The 17,514-nt window shown below is 40.6% G+C and overlaps 3 protein-coding genes across 16 annotated transcripts in view; 1 reads left to right on the top strand and 2 right to left on the bottom strand.

Moving 5' to 3' along the window:
• The window catches only part of ndel1a (nudE neurodevelopment protein 1-like 1a), a 34,351-nt gene extending 28,682 nt beyond the window's left edge, over positions 1-5,669 (bottom strand). For all 3 annotated transcript variants that reach the window (XM_020454030.2, XM_020454022.2, XM_020454027.2), the window contains exon 1: positions 5,538-5,669. The gene's annotated coding sequence lies outside the window, so the exon portion shown is untranslated. The remainder of the gene's footprint in view (positions 1-5,537) is intronic.
• Positions 5,670-6,071: 402 nt separating this feature from the next.
• On the top strand, positions 6,072-15,270 carry LOC109865920 (testis-expressed protein 47). 4 transcript variants are annotated; one of them, XM_020454428.2, is made up of 8 exons: positions 6,072-6,256; positions 7,653-7,725; positions 10,148-10,251; positions 10,459-10,523; positions 11,312-11,534; positions 11,719-11,875; positions 12,092-12,150; positions 12,477-15,270. In XM_020454428.2, exons 1-7 carry the CDS (start codon positions 6,140-6,142, stop codon positions 12,127-12,129), a joined length of 777 nt encoding a protein of 258 aa, XP_020310017.1. In that variant the 5' UTR covers positions 6,072-6,139; the 3' UTR covers positions 12,130-12,150; positions 12,477-15,270. The 4 variants fall into 4 exon arrangements, with proteins under 4 accessions (XP_020310017.1, XP_020310016.1, XP_031655128.1 ...); XM_031799268.1 differs by lacking the exon at positions 6,072-6,256 and adding an exon at positions 6,813-7,133; XM_020454427.2 differs by lacking the exon at positions 12,092-12,150.
• The window catches only part of LOC109865204 (rho GTPase-activating protein 44), a 72,503-nt gene continuing 67,858 nt past the window's right edge, over positions 12,870-17,514 (bottom strand). For all 9 annotated transcript variants that reach the window (XR_004204446.1, XM_031799261.1, XM_031799258.1 and 6 more), the window contains one exon: positions 12,870-17,256. Coding sequence is in view for 4 of the 9 variants with exons in the window: in XM_031799258.1 (XP_031655118.1) it covers positions 17,102-17,256 (155 nt within the window). In the remaining 5 variants the exon portion in view is untranslated. The remainder of the gene's footprint in view (positions 17,257-17,514) is intronic.

Genomic DNA, 17,514 nt, shown 5'->3' with positions numbered 1-17,514 from the left:
CTCTCAAAGTGCTTGATATGATGGCTATTGGGCTTCCTCACTGTTACATCCTCAGAAAGCATGAGCTCCTCCTGAGTTGGGAAAATCTTGTGCAATACACCGATGCATGTTTTGTATTCAAGATCCTAAATGGCCTGGCTCCCCCTCCACTCAGTATTTTTGTTAAACAGAAAACCCAAACATATGGCAGCAGATCAACAAGGTCTGCCATGAGAGGTGACTGTATAGTCCCCTTAAGGAAAGGCACCTTTAGTAAATCTGTTTTCTCTGTGAGCTTCCCATGTCTGGAATACACTGCCATCAGACACACATAACTGCACCACATATCACACTTTCACAAAATGCTTGAAGACATGGCTAAGATTTGTGAACATGGTCCCTAGCTGTGTGTTGCCGCTTTCTATGTCTGTAACTTGTGAGGTGTGGAAACACTGTGCCTTTTATGAATTTTGTCTTGCTGCTTTTTGTTCTATGTTGCTCTGTCTGTATGCTATGTTGCTATTGTCTATATTGTAATTGTTTTTAATAACCTAACCAGGGACTGCGGTTGAAAATTAGCCGGCTGGCTAAAACCAGCACTTTTACTGAAACGTTGATTAATGTGCTTGATAGGAAGCCCTGTAAAAAATAAAATAAACTCAAACTCAAACACACAGTACCAGTCAAAAGTTTGGACACACCTACTCATTTAAGGCTTTTTCTTTATTTTGTACTATTTTCTTCATTGTAGAATAATAGTGAAGACATCAAAACTATGAAATATCACATATGGAATCATGTATTAACCAAAAAAAAGTGTTAAACAAATCAAAATATTTTATATTTGAGAATAGCCACCCTTTGCCTCCATGACAGCTTTGCACACTCTTGACATTGTCTAAACCAGCTTCATGAGGTAGTCACCTAGAATGCATTTCAATTAACAGGTGTGCCTTGTTAAAAAAAATTATTTGTGGAATTTCATTCCTTCTTAATGCGTTTGAGCCAATAAGTTGTGTTGTGACAAAGTAGGGATGGTATCCAGAAGATAGCCCTATTTGGTAAAAGACCAAGTCCATATTAAGGCAAGAACAGCTCAAATAAGCAAAGAGAAACAACAGTCCATCATTACTTTAAGACATGAAAGTCCGTTCGGCAAATTTCAAGAACTTCGAAAGTTTCTACAAGTGCAGTCGCAAAAACCATCAAGTGCTATGATGAAACTGGCTCTGATGAGGACCGCCACAGGAAAGTGTCCATTTCATCTTGTCCAAATGTGTATGTAGCATTTCATGTAAACCCTGTTTATTGTCTGCATCGAAGTAATGGTCCTTGTACCTAGCATTGAGCATGGTGGCAACACAGTAGAGGCTCAGAGAGAACGCCACCGAATCGCTTGTTCACAGCCTTGCGTACTTTTGTAAGTTTTAACCCCACGGTCTGTGTCGGCAGTTTAGTTGAGCAGGCATTTCAATGCCATGACAGAGGGCAGACACAGTTGATTAGCTTATTTCTCGAGTCAGTTGTTCGAACGGCGCTAGGAGTGTGTTCACGTTTCCAAGTTTCAAACATGTTCTCAAATGCCATTGAAATGGACTATAATTTGTTATTCAACACAACAAGGACCCAACACACCTCCAGGCGGTGTAAGGGCTATTTGGCCTAGAAGGAGAGTGATGGAGCTCTGCATCAGATGACCTGGCCTCCACAATCACCCGACCTCAACCCAATTGAGATTGTTTGGGATGAGTTGGACTGCAGAGTGAAGGAAATGGAGCCAACAAGTGCTCAGCATAAAAAACTGGAAAAGCATTCCAGGTGAAGCTTGTTGAGAGAATGCCAAGTGTGCAAAGCTGTCATCAAGGCAAAGGGTGGCTACTTTGAAGAATCAAAAATATATTTTGATTTGTTTAAGACTTTTGTTTACTACATGATTTCATGTGTTATTTCATAGTTAGATGTCTTCACTAGAGGTCAACCGATTAATCGGAATAGCCGATTAATTAGAGACGATTTTAAGTTTTCATAACAATCGGAAATCTGTATTTTTGGACACCAATTTGGCCGTTTCCCCTCCTACCATTTTTTTTTTTTTTACACCTTTATTTAATCTTTACTTAACTAGGCAAGTCAGTTAAGAACACATTCTTATTTTCAATGACGGCCTAGGAACAGTGGGTTAACTGCCTTGTTCAGGGGCAGAACGACAGATTTTTACCTTGTCAGCTCGGGGGATTCAATCTTGCAACCTTACAGTTAACTAGTCCAACGCTTTAACCACCTGATTACATTGCACTCCACGAGGAGCCTGCCTTGCAGTAAGCCAAGGTAAGTTGCTAGCTAGCATTAAACTTATCTTATAAAAAACAATCAATCAATCATAATCACTAGTTAACTACACATGGTTAATGATATTACTAGTTTATCTAGCATGTCCTGCGTTGCATATAATCGATGTGGTGCGTATTCGCGAAAAAGGACTGTCGTTGCTCCATAAACATCAATGCCTTTCTTAAAATCAATACACAGAAGTATATATTTTTAAACCTGTATATTTAACTAAAATAAATCCAGGTTGGCAGGCAATATTAACCAGGTGAAATTGTGTCACTTCTCTTGCGTTCATTGCACGCAGAGTCAGTGTATATGCAACAGTTTGGGCCGCCTAATTTGCCAGAATTTTCCGTAATTATGACATAACATTGAAGGTTGTGCAATGTAACAGGAATATTTAGACTTATGGATGCCACCCGTTAGATAAAAATACGTAACAGTTCCGTATTTCACTGAAAGAATAAACGTCTTGTTTTCGAGATGATTGGTTTCGACCATATTAATGACCTAAGGCTCGTATTTCTGTGTGTAGGCACCAGCAGGCTCGTAAGCATTCATTCAAACAGCCCTTTCGTGCGTTTTGCCAGCAGCTCTTTGTGCTTCAAGCATTGCACTGTTTATGACTTCAAGCCTATCAACTCCTGAGATTAGGCTGGTGTAACCGATGTGAGATGGCTAGCTAGTTAGCGGGGTGCGCACTAATAGCATTTCAAACGTCACTCGCTCTGAGACTTGGAGTGGTTGTTCCCCTTGCTCTGCATGGGTAACGCTGCTTTCAGGGTGGCTGTTGTCGATGTCTTCCTGGTTCGAGCCCAGCTAGAAGCGAGGAGAGGGACGGAAGCTATACTGTTACACTGGCAATACTAAAGTGCCTATAAGAACATCCAATAGTCAAAGGTTAATGAAATACAAATGGTATAGAGAGAAATAGTCCTATGATTCCGATAATAACTACAACCTAAAACTTCTTACCTGGGAATATTGAAGACTCATGTTAAAAGGAACCACCAGCTTTCATATGTTCTCATGTTCTGAGCAAGGAACTTAAACATTAGCTTTCTTACATGGCACATATTGCACTTTTACTTTCTTCTCCAACACTTTGTTTTTGCATGATTTAAACCAAATTGAACATGTTTCATTATTTCTTTGAGGCTAAATTGATTTGATTGATGTATTATATTAAGTTAAAATAAGTGTTCATTCAGTATTGTTGTAATTGTCATTATTACAAATACATTTTATTTATTTATTTTATTTTTTAAATCGTCCGATTAAATCGCCATCGGCTTTTTTTGGTCCTCAAATAATCGGTATCGGCATTGAAAAATCATAAATCTGTCGACCTCTAGTCTTCGCTATTATTTTAACAGCAAACAAGCTTAATAAACTAACTGCATGGTAATACTTACAATAATAAAAGTAACTTTTGCAGGCAGATCATGTACACTAGGCATAAAATGGTATTCAATATTGTTTGCAGTGAGGGACTTCAGATGTGCCAAACCTAGGAGAGGCTAGCTAGCTGGCTGGGTTAGAAAAATCTGTCTAGAAAAATGAGTATGCAGTCAATGCAAGCTAGCTATGTGTCTGTTCAGAAGAGTTAGCTATAGACATGTAGGGTTGTTAACAGAGACTTACCAAATGATGCTGCCAAGATCCATAGTAAAATCCTGTACCGTATCAAGCGGTTCTGCTAACGTCACTAGCTAACAAAATATTAATCAATGATAGCTGTGGTTCTTTGACTAGCTGGCTAAATACATTATATATTTTTTCTGTCAATTTATCATTAATGCCATGTTACCTGGCTAGTCTCTATCAGGTTAGCCTTCCAAAAAGGCACTTATTTTCATATTTTTTTAATTGAACCCATTTTTTAAATTAAAACATTCTCAATGAGGCTACTAACATGCATTGTCATCGTGCATAGTCAGATGAGTCAATTTTCAAACGTTTAACTTAATTTTTTAGCAGGGTGGCAGGTAGCCTCGAGATTAGAGCATTGGGTCAGTAACCGAAAGGGTGCTGGTTTGAATACCGAAGCCATACAAAGTAAAACAAATTAGCTGCCGCTGTCCCCTTGTGCAAGGCACTTCTAAATTTGGGCTACTTCTAAATTACATTGCAGTTGCCATGGCATTTCTCTTTAAAATAAAATCTATAAATGAGAGAAACAGTAAAGGCATATTTTTGAAGGCACTAACTCCGCCATGGTTCATTGAACAAAGCCTATGGGGAAAGTGAATGCCATTTTTGTAGGGTTTTCGGTTAAACACCACAAATAAGGTCTGTGGAAAACTTGTTTTGTTCTATGAGATAATCTTCATCAGCTAACGCAACTTTTGTCAACTTTGAAGCATTTATTTAATGAAAAAAAAGCACAAAGGCTTCATAATTCATAAAGGTCATGTTAACTGACTGCTATTATAGAACAAAACATATAAATTAGTTAATCTCAGACCTTATTTTCAGCTTTTACTCCAAAACCCTATTATTTTCCATAGGGATAGCTGAATGAACCAGAGGTCACTCATATCTAGTTTTTAGGACTAGATTTTTCCTCTCTTGTTGCTAGTTTTAAAGCCTTGTGTGTAGGTTTTGAGTTGCAATTGCCCTGGAAATTTTAACTAGACCTGTCAACCCTGCACGCATTGCCTGACAAGATTTCCATTATACTGAAAGGAGAAATTCTCCTCATTGGCAAAAATGACATCACAAAATGTGGTGCAGAATAATAGTAAATAATTGGCTATATGGTGAATGAAGTTATATCACTCATATGTTGTTGTAACGTAGCTATCAAACTTAACTACTATGATTGAGTATTTCTAGCCAAGTTTCCGTGAATATCATCCTTGCTTGAGGGTCTTCAGCTTTCAAGCCTGGCCCCTTGGCCCTCAAACTAAGAGATTATAAACTATCGTTATCTAAATATCTATCGCAAATCATGTAGCTCGGGCACCATTGCCATTTAGCTTTCTGTCATTAGTTACAAGATACGCTTAAATTAACTGTCAAAACCAAACTGTCAGCTGTCAGACATGGGTGGCCGCTCAGCTCGGGTACACCGGGCGTCGCTTGGCTAGCTATCGACGCGTTAGCTAGCTACCTACACCCATCAATTCGAAGGAATTGTATTTTCATGCATTTTGCTCAAATAAAGACAATGATATATCGCGTCAACGTTATACACAATTTGATGAGTACATGTCGCGATGTACCTGAACATTTCCATTCGATGTTTCGCCCCCTTTCGATGGTTTTCAGTCCACCGTAGTCGCCCCTCCTGGTAGCTCTGTACTTGGAGGAAACTGTTGATGCTGTGACTCACGCGCAGCCTACACAAGGGCAAGACACGCACGTGATGAGCAGAGCAAGCGCATCAAAATTGGTGGACCTTTGTTTTAGCGTCATCTGGTGGTTTAAAGCGGCAATGTACGTTTTCAATTATACGTTCAATTATACGCTTACTGTATTTGACTGAGAATGTACAAAAAAACATTTGCCTGGCTATCTCGAACCAGGATCATATTGTTGTTGAGTGGTGAATGAATTGGTATATTTTTGGGTGCGATCTAGTCATACTCTACTATTCTTGAATAACATTCTGGGGGGAAACATTTAGCTAACTTATTAACTGGACACGTCTGTTTATTATATACTTTATTTTTACAGCTTTATTAAAGGCTTTACTAGAAGGTAAGTCACCTGTCTTGGATCCAGCTCACACACAGGTGCATAACTTGAGTCTTTCCCTGCTCCCCCCTCATTCCAGTCCCCACATTTGTTGCTTAGTAACACTTCCAAACATCCATTGTCAGTAATGGCTTCCAGGTCGCACGAAGTTGATATTGCGCCCTTTACCATCTGGAACTCAGCCTTTGAAGACAGAATGTCGCTGCTTGCAAAGCTGGAAGAGTCCCACAGGGCCGTTAGAAAGGTTTGTGCTGGCACTTTGTGCTGCAGTGCTAGAAAAATAAACTTCTCAGTGCATGAAATGGGTGATCTCCATGCCAACTCATAACACCAGAGTTGTGATCCGTAGCCCTAGGCCTATAGATTGAGTGGTGTGAACATGTGTTTATTATTAGATATCTCTGTGATATGTCTGTGTGCCTGCAATAACAATGCAAGTTATTTTTTAACAAGCAAACCTGGAATACTCCCTGTACCCTGTGTGGTGAAACTGCCACTGCTGTTTATGGTGTGGCCTGGTTATGTGGCCCTCTTTCACATTCAAATGAGGCCCTATTTCATATTCAAATGAGACCTTCTACTACAAGAGGAGAATGTTTCGTTGTCATGGAGACTTATCCCCTTCAACTGGCAATCCAGAGAGTAAATAAGGTACCCAAGCATAGGCGGGTAGTGTCATGGAATGTACTGTAGGAGCGGTGGGTGGGGTGACTGTGTTGTGTGTATGTGTGTGTGTGGCTGAGGAGGACCTGCCTTCTCCCTCATTCTACTACGTATCAGCATCCCCTTACAAATAGGGCTGGGTCTGTTATCAGTGGATCTGTTGGCAGTCTTGCGTACTGCAGCTGAGCGCAGAAGGATTGGCTTTATTGCACTAGGGGGAACAGTAGGTATCCAGGATATACCAGGCAAGTGGTAAACACAAAGGGAGGGCTATCTGCTGCTGCTGCCCCAGTCAGTACTTGACTGAGAGAGAGACAGACAGAGAGAAAAAGAGAGAAGAAATGGAGACATCCAGCCAGCTACTAAGTCTTGACCAAAAGAAGGAGGAAGATGTTGGGACTAGCTTGTTTCACTGCCATATGAAGCAAAGAAGGCGTTTTAATCCTCAAGAGGAGATGGTTTGTGTAGTTCACTGTCTGGGAGGCTTAAAGGAGCTATATTCAAGAGTCAAGTTCAATGCTTTACTTATCTAAAAGTCCACATTGTTTGCAATGTACTGCAATGTAAACGATATGATTTGAACAGCTTGTACTGTATAAAGAGTGTCCTGGAAGGATAGGCTGTTTATGGCAGGGCCGGCTCCAGCTATAAGCGACATAAGTGGTCGCTTATGTCTTTGATTGATTGTTTGTGTGATTTGTCAGTGGGTCGCTGGTTTGTTTTCATTATTATTTTATTTGTATTTTTGATGTATCGTTTATTTATTCAGTCGAGACAAAATAACATACGCACACAACCGAAGAGCAACACATCTGTTTACTTATCACTATCCCAACCAAACCCACCTCATCCAGAGTTAGGTAGGCTTGTAGCCTTAACTATTTAAGTAGGGCCAATAGGCCTGCTATTTGTCTATTCTTGATACCTGTTCTCTCACTCATCAGATTGCTTAATACCCTTCTTCTCTGTCTCTCCAGAAGTTCCTGTTACACCGGTTGATAGTCGTCGCCAGCCTCCCCCAGCAACTCGCAGACAGGAAAGACCTGGGAGGTCAGCCAAACATTACTGTAGAACACATTTAAGAGCTATTGTGCATTCCAGGGCGGATTACAAGGCATCACTATTTCACTGATAGAGGTCCTTCCTGTACACTGACTCAGGTTTCTCTTTCTCCTACGGAGCATGGTTTTGTTTCTAGCTGATAGGTCAAATCAAAATCATTGTTCAAAATGCTTTCCAGTCACTTTAACTCTACCTACATGTAAATATTACCTCAATTACCTCGACTAACCGGTGCCCTCGCACATTGACTCTGTACCGGTACCCGCTGTATATAGCCTCCACATTGACTCTGTACCGGTACCCCCTGTATATAGCCTCCACATTGACTCTGTACCGGTACCCCCTGTATATAGCCTCCACATTGACTCTGTACCGGTACCCCCTGTATATAGCCTCCACATTGACTCTGTACCGGTACCCCCTGTATATAGCCTCCACATTGACTCTGTACCGGTACCCCCTGTATATAGCCTCCACATTGACTCTGTACCGGTACCCCCTGTATATAGCCTCCACATTGACTCTGTACCGGTACCCCCTGTATATAGCCTCCACATTGACTCTGTACCGGTACCCCCTGTATATAGCCTCCACATTGACTCTGTACCGGTACCCCCTGTATATAGCCTCCACATTGACTCTGTACCGGTACCCCCTGTACATAGCCTCCACATTGACTCTGTACCGGTACCCCCTGTATATAGCCTCCACATTGACTCTGTACCGGTACCCCCTGTATATAGCCTCCACATTGACTCTGTACCGGTACCCCCTGTATATAGCCTCCACATTGACTCTGTACCGGTACCCCCTGTATATAGCCTCCACATTGACTCTGTACCGGTACCCCCTGTATATAGCCTCCACATTGACTCTGTACCGGTACCCCCTGTATATAGCCTCCACATTGACTCTGTACTGGTACCCCCTGTATATAGCCTCCACATTGACTCTGTACCGGTACCCCCTGTATATAGCCTCCACATTGACTCTGTACCGGTACCCCCTGTATATAGCCTGCACATTGACTCTGTACCGGTACCCCCTGTATATAGCCTCCACATTGACTCTGTACCAGTACCCCCTGTATATAGCCTCCACATTGACTCTGTACCGGTACCCCCTGTACATAGCCTCCACATTGACTCTGTACCGGTACCCCCTGTATATAGCCTCCACATTGACTCTGTACCGGTACCCCCTGTATATAGCCTCCACATTGACTCTGTACCGGTACCCCCTGTATATAGCCTCCACATTGACTCTGTACCGGTACCCCCTGTATATAGCCTCCACATTGACTCTGTACCGGTACCCCCTGTATATAGCCTCCACATTGACTCTGTACCGGTACCCCCTGTATATAGCCTCCACATTGACTCTGTACCGGTACCCCCTGTATATAGCCTCCACATTGACTCTGTACTGGTACCCCCTGTATATAGCCTCCACATTGACTCTGTACCGGTACCCCCTGTATATAGCCTCCACATTGACTCTGTACCGGTACCCCCTGTATATAGCCTGCACATTGACTCTGTACCGGTACCCCCTGTATATAGCCTCCACATTGACTCTGTACCAGTACCCCCTGTATATAGCCTCCACATTGACTCTGTACCGGTACCCCCTGTACATAGCCTCCACATTGACTCTGTACCGGTACCCCCTGTATATAGCCTCCACATTGACTCTGTACCGGTACCCCCTGTATATAGCCTCCACATTGACTCTGTACCGGTACCCCCTGTATATAGCCTCCACATTGACTCTGTACCGGTACCCCCTGTATATAGCCTCCACATTGACTCTGTACCGGTACCCCCTGTATATAGCCTCCACATTGACTCTGTACTGGTACCCCCTGTATATAGCCTCCACATTGACTCTGTACCGGTACCCCCTGTATATAGCCTTGCTTGTTATTTTACTGCTGCTGTTTAATTATATGACTTTAATTTTCTATTTTTTACTTAGCACTTTTTTTTCTTAACTTCTTAAAGCATTGTTGGTTAAAGGCTTGTAAGTAAGCATGTCACTGTAAGGTCTGGACCTGTTGTATTCGGCGCATGTGACAAATAACATTTGATTTGATAATGTGTTTATGAACGTATGATGTTGGGACATACTTCCTCTACAAATACTCTTCACAGTGACTTTACTTTAGGATGCTCCTTAGTTGGGGTTATTTGAACAAGTTTTTTTGATATGGGCCACTTTCTGGCTGACACACCTAGGTCTGTGAGTGAGAAGGAAGGACATTATGGTGTGATCCTTATAGAATATAATGGATGCAATAAAGCTTATTCATGCAAACCAAGGCGTTTCCAGAAGTGAGATACCTCAGTCTGTTATCAGTGAACCGGGGTTATGCAAGTAACCGTACATTCTTTCTCCTTTGGTTGGACAGTACACTACGAAGAACTGAACCAGCGCTTGCAGAGGTATTACCAGGGAGATGCTATCACAGGCCTGCTTTTGCTTTACCCAACCTGCATGCTTCATGTCATTGAGGTAAACAAGATTAACCAGTAACACCTATTAATGAAACCCATATAATATATACAAATCTGTCAAAATCCCCCGTCAATGCAGCGACAAGGCACTAGTCTCAGCCAATTACTTTAATAAGAGGTGAACCTTCATTGCCCATCTTTCTATTGATTAGCATAAAGGATATGGTATTTCCATTAATGACCATGCTCTTTGTTTCTCTGCTAGTCCTCCAGCGAGGTTCTTGTGTCTCTGCTGCAGGATCTGAGGGACATGCAGGAACGGCCACACTGGTAGAGTATCTTACCATGCCGATTTGAATCAATATATCATCGTTTTATCTCATCTGCTACTAAGTTCCGAGGGTTATGAGGGTTACAGTGGTGTAAAGTACTTAAGTAAAAATACTTTAAAGTACTACTGAAGTCGTTTTTTGTGGAAACTGTACTTTACTATTTATATTTTTGACAAATTTTACTTTTACTCCACTACATTCCTAAATAAAATAATGTACTTTCTACACCATACATTTCCCGACACCCAAAAGTACTCATTACATTTTCAATGAAAATTGTTCAATTCACTGTTAAAGAAAAAATATCCTGGTCATCCCTACTGCATCTGTTCTGGCGGACTCACTAAACACAAATGCTTTGTTTGTAAATTATGTCTGAATGTTGAAGTGGGCCCCTGGCTATCCGTAAACTAAAAAAAACAAGAAGATCTTGCCGTCTGGTTTGCTTAATATAATACATTTGAAATTATTTGTACTTTTATTTTTGATACTTAAGTATATTTTAGAAATTACATTTACTTTTGATACTGAAGTATATTTAAAACCAAATACTTTTAGACTTTTACTCAAGTAGTATTTTATTGGGTGACTTTCACTTTTACTTGAGTCCTTTTAAATTAAGGTATCTTTACTTTTACTCAAGTATGACAATTGGGTACTTTTTCCACCACTGGTCAAGCATGTGCATTCCAGCCAAAGTCAATATAGCTTGACTAAAAACCCAGCCATAAACATTGCTTGACATGCTGTCTTGATGTTGTCATGGTCCCTATCATCGTCATGCAGTGTCCTGATCGAGGCGCCCAGGGTCCTGGTGATGTCACATGACCTTCCCAGCAGGTTGTTCCAGCAGTGGAGCTACAAGGTGCTGAATGTGCCGGCTAGGGTGGGTAGGATGCTGAGTAGAGACGGGCCAGAAGAGGAGGAGGAGGAGGACACCGACACACTGGTCAGCACCACCCTGTCTATGCTGCTCAAGCTGGGGAATCACCTCCTCAAAGCCACCAAGGTGTGTCATCATTAGCATCGGTTAGACTACAGAGACTTATCAAATCCTGGGGTCATTTAAAGGAAGATCCACCTGCTATTTTTGAATTAAATTAGTCCTACTCTAGATACCATAAGTGGAATCTCTAATTTCTGACAGACCATTCTTTTTGGTGCCTCTATCATCTCTCTATGTATTTGTACAGGGGTCAAATATGCCTCTGGGCTCTGTTCTGGATGAAGTACCAGAGATGATAGTCCCCCAGGATATCCTGGTTCAGCTCCTGTCCAGAGGAGACCTTCTGAGCCCCCAGCAGTACCTGCAGGCCTACCACACCCCTCTCCACATCCTCATGGACTCTGGTGAGCAGGACTTGAATCACTCATCAACAGGGTTGGGGTTAATTCCATTTCAGTTTAGTCAATTTGAGAAGTGAATTGAAGTTCCAGTACATTAATTAATTGAACAAATTGTCTGTGAAAATCAATGGTTCTCAGATTTGTATATAGTTCACGTTAACTGATAACTTTGGTACCAAAACATTGCCACATGCTGTATGTTCTGTGATTTGTTTAAAGGGCACGCGTTTGGAAGCAGTCAGCTAACTACAGTTTAGTGTTTGGCCAAAAGGTCAAAGGTATGGGTGTGTCAGCATGTCAAATGAAACCAATGCATGTGGTTTGAACCCAGAGAATAACATTGCATGCATCATCTCAAATTGGATCTGCATGACTTTGAATGGATTGTATCTCTCTGAATGAAGGATATTTTGATTCCGGCACAGTATATTCCTTTGTACGCAAGGGATCTTGAGGTGTTGATGTGCATTTGAATCGTATTCCTTGTCTTTGTCTCGTGTTCTTGTCCTTGACAAAGGCCTCTGCATGTAGGCTTGGATATAGGGATTTATTTTGTGGACACTGTCAGTTAGGATGATTCACATGTTTGATATTATTTCCACAGAGCGTACTTGGCCTCCATCCGAGCAACTTCGATGTGAATTCTGACTTCTGATGTGATACAACTAGACATTTGAATGTGCTTCCTACTCAATCTGTTTTCAGGGTTCATGCCTGGTTATTTGTATGTGTTATTGAGAACTGCCATTCATCTGGACTGTGTGACACATTCAACTCTAAATAATTGTCCTTGCTCCACAAATGGATACTACATAACAAGATACATTGTTTGATACTGTAGTGTTAAAATACACAGGGACTGCAGGGTAGGTTTGGTTGTATATTGCAAATATTTCATAAATATTTTACTGGATGTGAACTGGTATTGGATGTATTTTCTTTCCTGTGTATATACTGTCACATCCACGCCATACTCACAATAAGGCATGATTAAATACACATTTAAAAAAAACATTTTTTAATAGTTTCAACATTCTGATGAGCATTGTTTTTGATCTTACAGGACATGTCCATTGTTCCACTCTGTGACTGGGAGGGAGTATGTCCCCTCTCTTTATTTTAGTGTCCCCAATGTCACTGCAGTTTGACATAGTACTGTAGAGCCTTTATATCTAAAAGCAATATCTCTGGAGCATCAATCTTCCATTTTATTTTGACCCCCTTGTGTTAATTTATTACTTGAACATAAACTATGCAAAAAGATTTATTAAAAGGTACTTTCTTACCAAACAATAGCTGCATGCACCACAGTGTCATAACTTACAAATGTTCAGAGGCAAACCAGGTGTGTTTTATCCCACATTTATTCAGGCTTGGCTGATTGGCCAACCAAAAAAGGTGTATCTTTGTTTTGCCTAATATGAAGCAGGAGGGTTTTTTCATCTGATGGATAAGGGGATTGATTTATGCCTATATAAGGCTATCCTCAGAGAATAACTCAACGTTTGCAGACAAAAATAAATACACTGCCAGTCATCCATTCAGTTTCACTGTCAATCTGTTCCTGACTCATTAGGCAAAAAAAGCTAGAAGTTGGATGCTATATTGTCTCCGAGTTGTATTAAGTCATTAAGTTTGGCAATTATTAAGCCATGCTTCTAGATGTACAGTACTTCATATATTGATGTGACTCTGCTTGGTGAATAGTTGATTGACTGGATGAAAAGTTGTAGCTCAACAAAAATGCAAAACAGGAACTGTGGACTGATAAACTGATAGGGCAGAACTGAATAATTCTACCTGCATTGCAAGGTCCTTTTTCTTTTCACATATAAAAATAAACATGACAAGGACAGGTAAATAGGACCAAAGGTAATTTCACAAGCATGATGACAAAGCATGCTGCTGATTTTCACACGTGGGACAATGTCTAGTCATAACCCCCAAGCCTATTCACATCACTACCAAACATCTGTCCATCCTGTTAAAACTACATCCACAACACAGAGAATTCCCCCTAAAAACAACCTGAGGCAAACAGTCCAAATAGTCACCAGTACATTCCACCTATTCATTTAAAAAAAGGCCTTTTCTCTTACAGTAACTCAACAGACATGCTTAGAAAAACTGTAACAGTGGAAATAGTTTGAGGAATCTCTCTTACCAACAACTGCCCTTGGTACACAGGATTTCTGCTTTTAATAATAAAGTTGTGTGTTCAATAAATATGTACAAACCATCACTTCATAAAAAGAAGACAACCCCTTTTACAGAACAGCAACAGAACAGCACATTATCACCACAGACAGAAGTCCAGATAGACACGTAACTGAACATTCAGTTCAACATCCAAATTGTAAGAACAGCCTTCAAAAATGTTAATGCAATTTAGTCTATTTTATAATTTTTTGAATCCTCAAAATCATATGCCATGGTTGGCATTTGTTGCAAGTAATGATACAAAAGACAAAAGCAATAAAACATCAATATAAACTGTAAAAAACTTCAAATCATTTTAAAGAGAGTGGGACCCCCTTCATCTTTGAGGTTTCTCTGTTTCTGTGTTCACAAATACTGTAATTGCACTTTCTTTTATCATTTTGAACTTCAACATTTTTCTTCTGGAATTGTCTACTCAGCATTGCGTTGAACTATATTGCTTTCAGGGGAGGATATTTGTCTTCTACACTGGGGAATATACTCTGTACTGTAAGGTTGGAATAACTAGGTTGACTCAACTGTTTTTTGCCTCGTAGGGATGGTGGTCCCCTTCTAACTTACCTATTGACAATCACAAATACATCCCTTACAATAGCTCTACTGGTCAGGCTGTCGACTAGTGGAAACACACAGTGACGCAGCACTTTCCATTCAGACATACTGTATTATTAAGCTCCCGGCTGATGACTCTGCACTAACAATCCTAGAAAATAGATTTAACCTTTAATCTATGTCCGTGTTATATGGTATTATTTAAAGCTTGCGGCTGATAACCGTGCAAAGCTTTACTGCATTTCGTTAAGTGTGAATCTGGCAATATTGTGGTCAGGACCAGAACAACACGGACATGTCAATAAATAAATACTTTCAGTCAATATTTATATTTTTCTTATCTTAATATATATTTGATCCTCTCCCCCTGTTTTATATACACACACATATACAGAGGCGTCAGTATTTACAATAGTGTTGTGATGGATAAAACATATAGCACTTGAACATAAGTGCATGAAAGGGCAGCGTTTGTTGTGGCTTCCAGGCAATAATCAGTGTTATGGATGGAACATTTCGAAGGAGAAAAAGTCATAGGTCTGTATAGGTCATGGGCGGGCGCCTCACCTTTGAACCCCAACACCGGATAAACCGATTGGACCATTGGTCTTTTGTGCTGTGGATGTCAATCCAACTCCTCTGCACCGTAATCATCGGTATACAGTAAATACTTGCATCACAATAAGAAATACTTCACATTCCTCATCGTGAAAGTATTGTTTTTTTAAATTGTGTGTTGGGGGGACTGAAACAGAAGCCTCTGTATAATTTCAATGAGAGCCTATTCTCATTCGCTGCATGATAGAATATAAACATATATTCTAGCACCAGAAGAAATGTACCTATATTCCGGATTACACCCACACACACAGGCACAGAACTGCACCCATATACACACTCACTCTCAGAAGAGTTTCCAATATTTGCTTTCAAACAGCTGAGCCGGCTCCCCAGTGACAGGCTCTTGCTAGAGAAGTCTCAGGGCGCTCATTAACAGAGTTACAGAGACCACAGAGAGGAGGTATACAGACAAAGGGTGTTAATTTGAGCCAGTTTGCTACAGCAGGAAAAAAAAATCCTGCAGCAACAGGAAATGTCAATTATTATGTGGATTATAACTAATGGATGTTTTTGTAGGGGTTGATACATTTTTCGTAAGGGAAAATCAAGTCTGAAATTTCAAAGTGGAAATGACAAACTTCAGAAGCCTTGTAATACCTCAAATACACTTCAAGTTAAAGAAATTCCTACATTGAAGAAAAGTTCTCCTGCAACAGGGTGATCAAATTAAGATCCTACATCTGTAAAGTCCACTCATACTCACTATTCAGCAATCCATTTATAAGTATTCTGTTTATTCTGTGTCTATGCTCTATTCCCTCTACTACAACATAGACATGCAGATTTCTCCCACTGAGCTCCAAGCCTCTCCTATGATAATGTACAGTCAAGTACATGCTAGACTATATAATATCTGTATACTGTATTTATAGTTCTATATACAGTAGAATATCTGTATCTCTATGGTTGAATTCTTATATTATATGACTCATAATAACTCCTGTATCTCTATTAATATCATATACTCTGAAATGTACAGTATAAACCGTAATTTTAAATAGTCAATCATATTTTATCCTGACTTAACTTCAGGATAATATATCAGGATAATATCCCAGCCAAATGTAATCTTAAATGTAATCTTAAACCCCCCTTTGAAGAATGTGCGAATTGCGAATTCAAGCTCAAACTGGTCTTGCAGTACCAATTATATTTTCACTCACAGACTATGGCAGAACTCGCCACTCAATGATGCAGCACATTTCCAAACACATCACACAATTCACAAACACACATACACGTTCAGCCAGGACGGAACAAGGGGTTGCCAGAATGCCAGTGAACTCAAGAGTACAAGAATGGGTTTAGGCGTCAAAAGGAATGCTATAGCCTTGGTGACAGGGAGAGGAAATCAGAGATGTCCTGTCCCCTTCCTTTCCTACCGCACTCACAAGAGGAGAACCCATTGCACCAAGCCACTTGTTTTCATGTCTTGTAAGTTAAAGGCAATATTGCAAATGACTCAAATAAGGCAAAAATAAAAGATGTATAAACAAAATTGTTTTAAATAAATCCTTAAAAATGAATGCACCCCAGATAGAATCAATGGAATCTAGTCAACATAAAAACCTAGCATTCGGTCCCTTTCTCTGAATCAAAAGTTTCAACCCCCATTGTCTCAGTCGGAAACCCTCTGGATGTGGATATGGGTATTTTCTGTATTCATGTCTATAACATTTTTTTGGAGAAGGACTTTGATTTACAGGGCTGAGCGTGGTACTTGGTCTCTATGGGTGGAGATGAGGTCTGGAGTGAGTCCCCATTGGGTCAAAGGTCAGAGAACGGGTCCTGGAGACGGGTTGGAATAGTTAGGGCTGGGCGTGGAAACTTGTGATGTCATAGTATCGTGCTCTCAGACTCTTCCTCTGACTCGGCCTTAGGGGTTGACCGGACAACCGCCACTGAGTTCCTGTAGGGGGCCATCTTGGGCTCATCAAAGATGCCATCCAGTTCTACGTTAATGATGGGGATATCCAGGTTGCAGAAAGAGTCTGGCCAGTCAAAGATCGACACGAGATGAGAAGAGACAAGAGAGAAGAAAATAAGAGAGAGACAGAGATAATAACTGTTAGTGGTTGCTTAGAAAAGGCCGTTCTAGACAAGATTAAGTCAATGTTGAATGGTGTGTTATACACAGCAGAGAGGTCAGCATAGGCCCAGGCTATTGTTTTACACACACATCCTCAAAAACGATCCGTGTTTCTAGAGAATTACTGACAGATAAGAGGCAGGTCAGTAAGTAATGTAAC

This window comes from Oncorhynchus kisutch, linkage group LG20 (genome assembly GCF_002021735.2).
Source record: "Oncorhynchus kisutch isolate 150728-3 linkage group LG20, Okis_V2, whole genome shotgun sequence".
In the NCBI taxonomy this organism is placed as follows: domain Eukaryota; kingdom Metazoa; phylum Chordata; class Actinopteri; order Salmoniformes; family Salmonidae; genus Oncorhynchus; species Oncorhynchus kisutch.
This window is presented reverse-complemented; position numbering and strand designations above follow the sequence as displayed.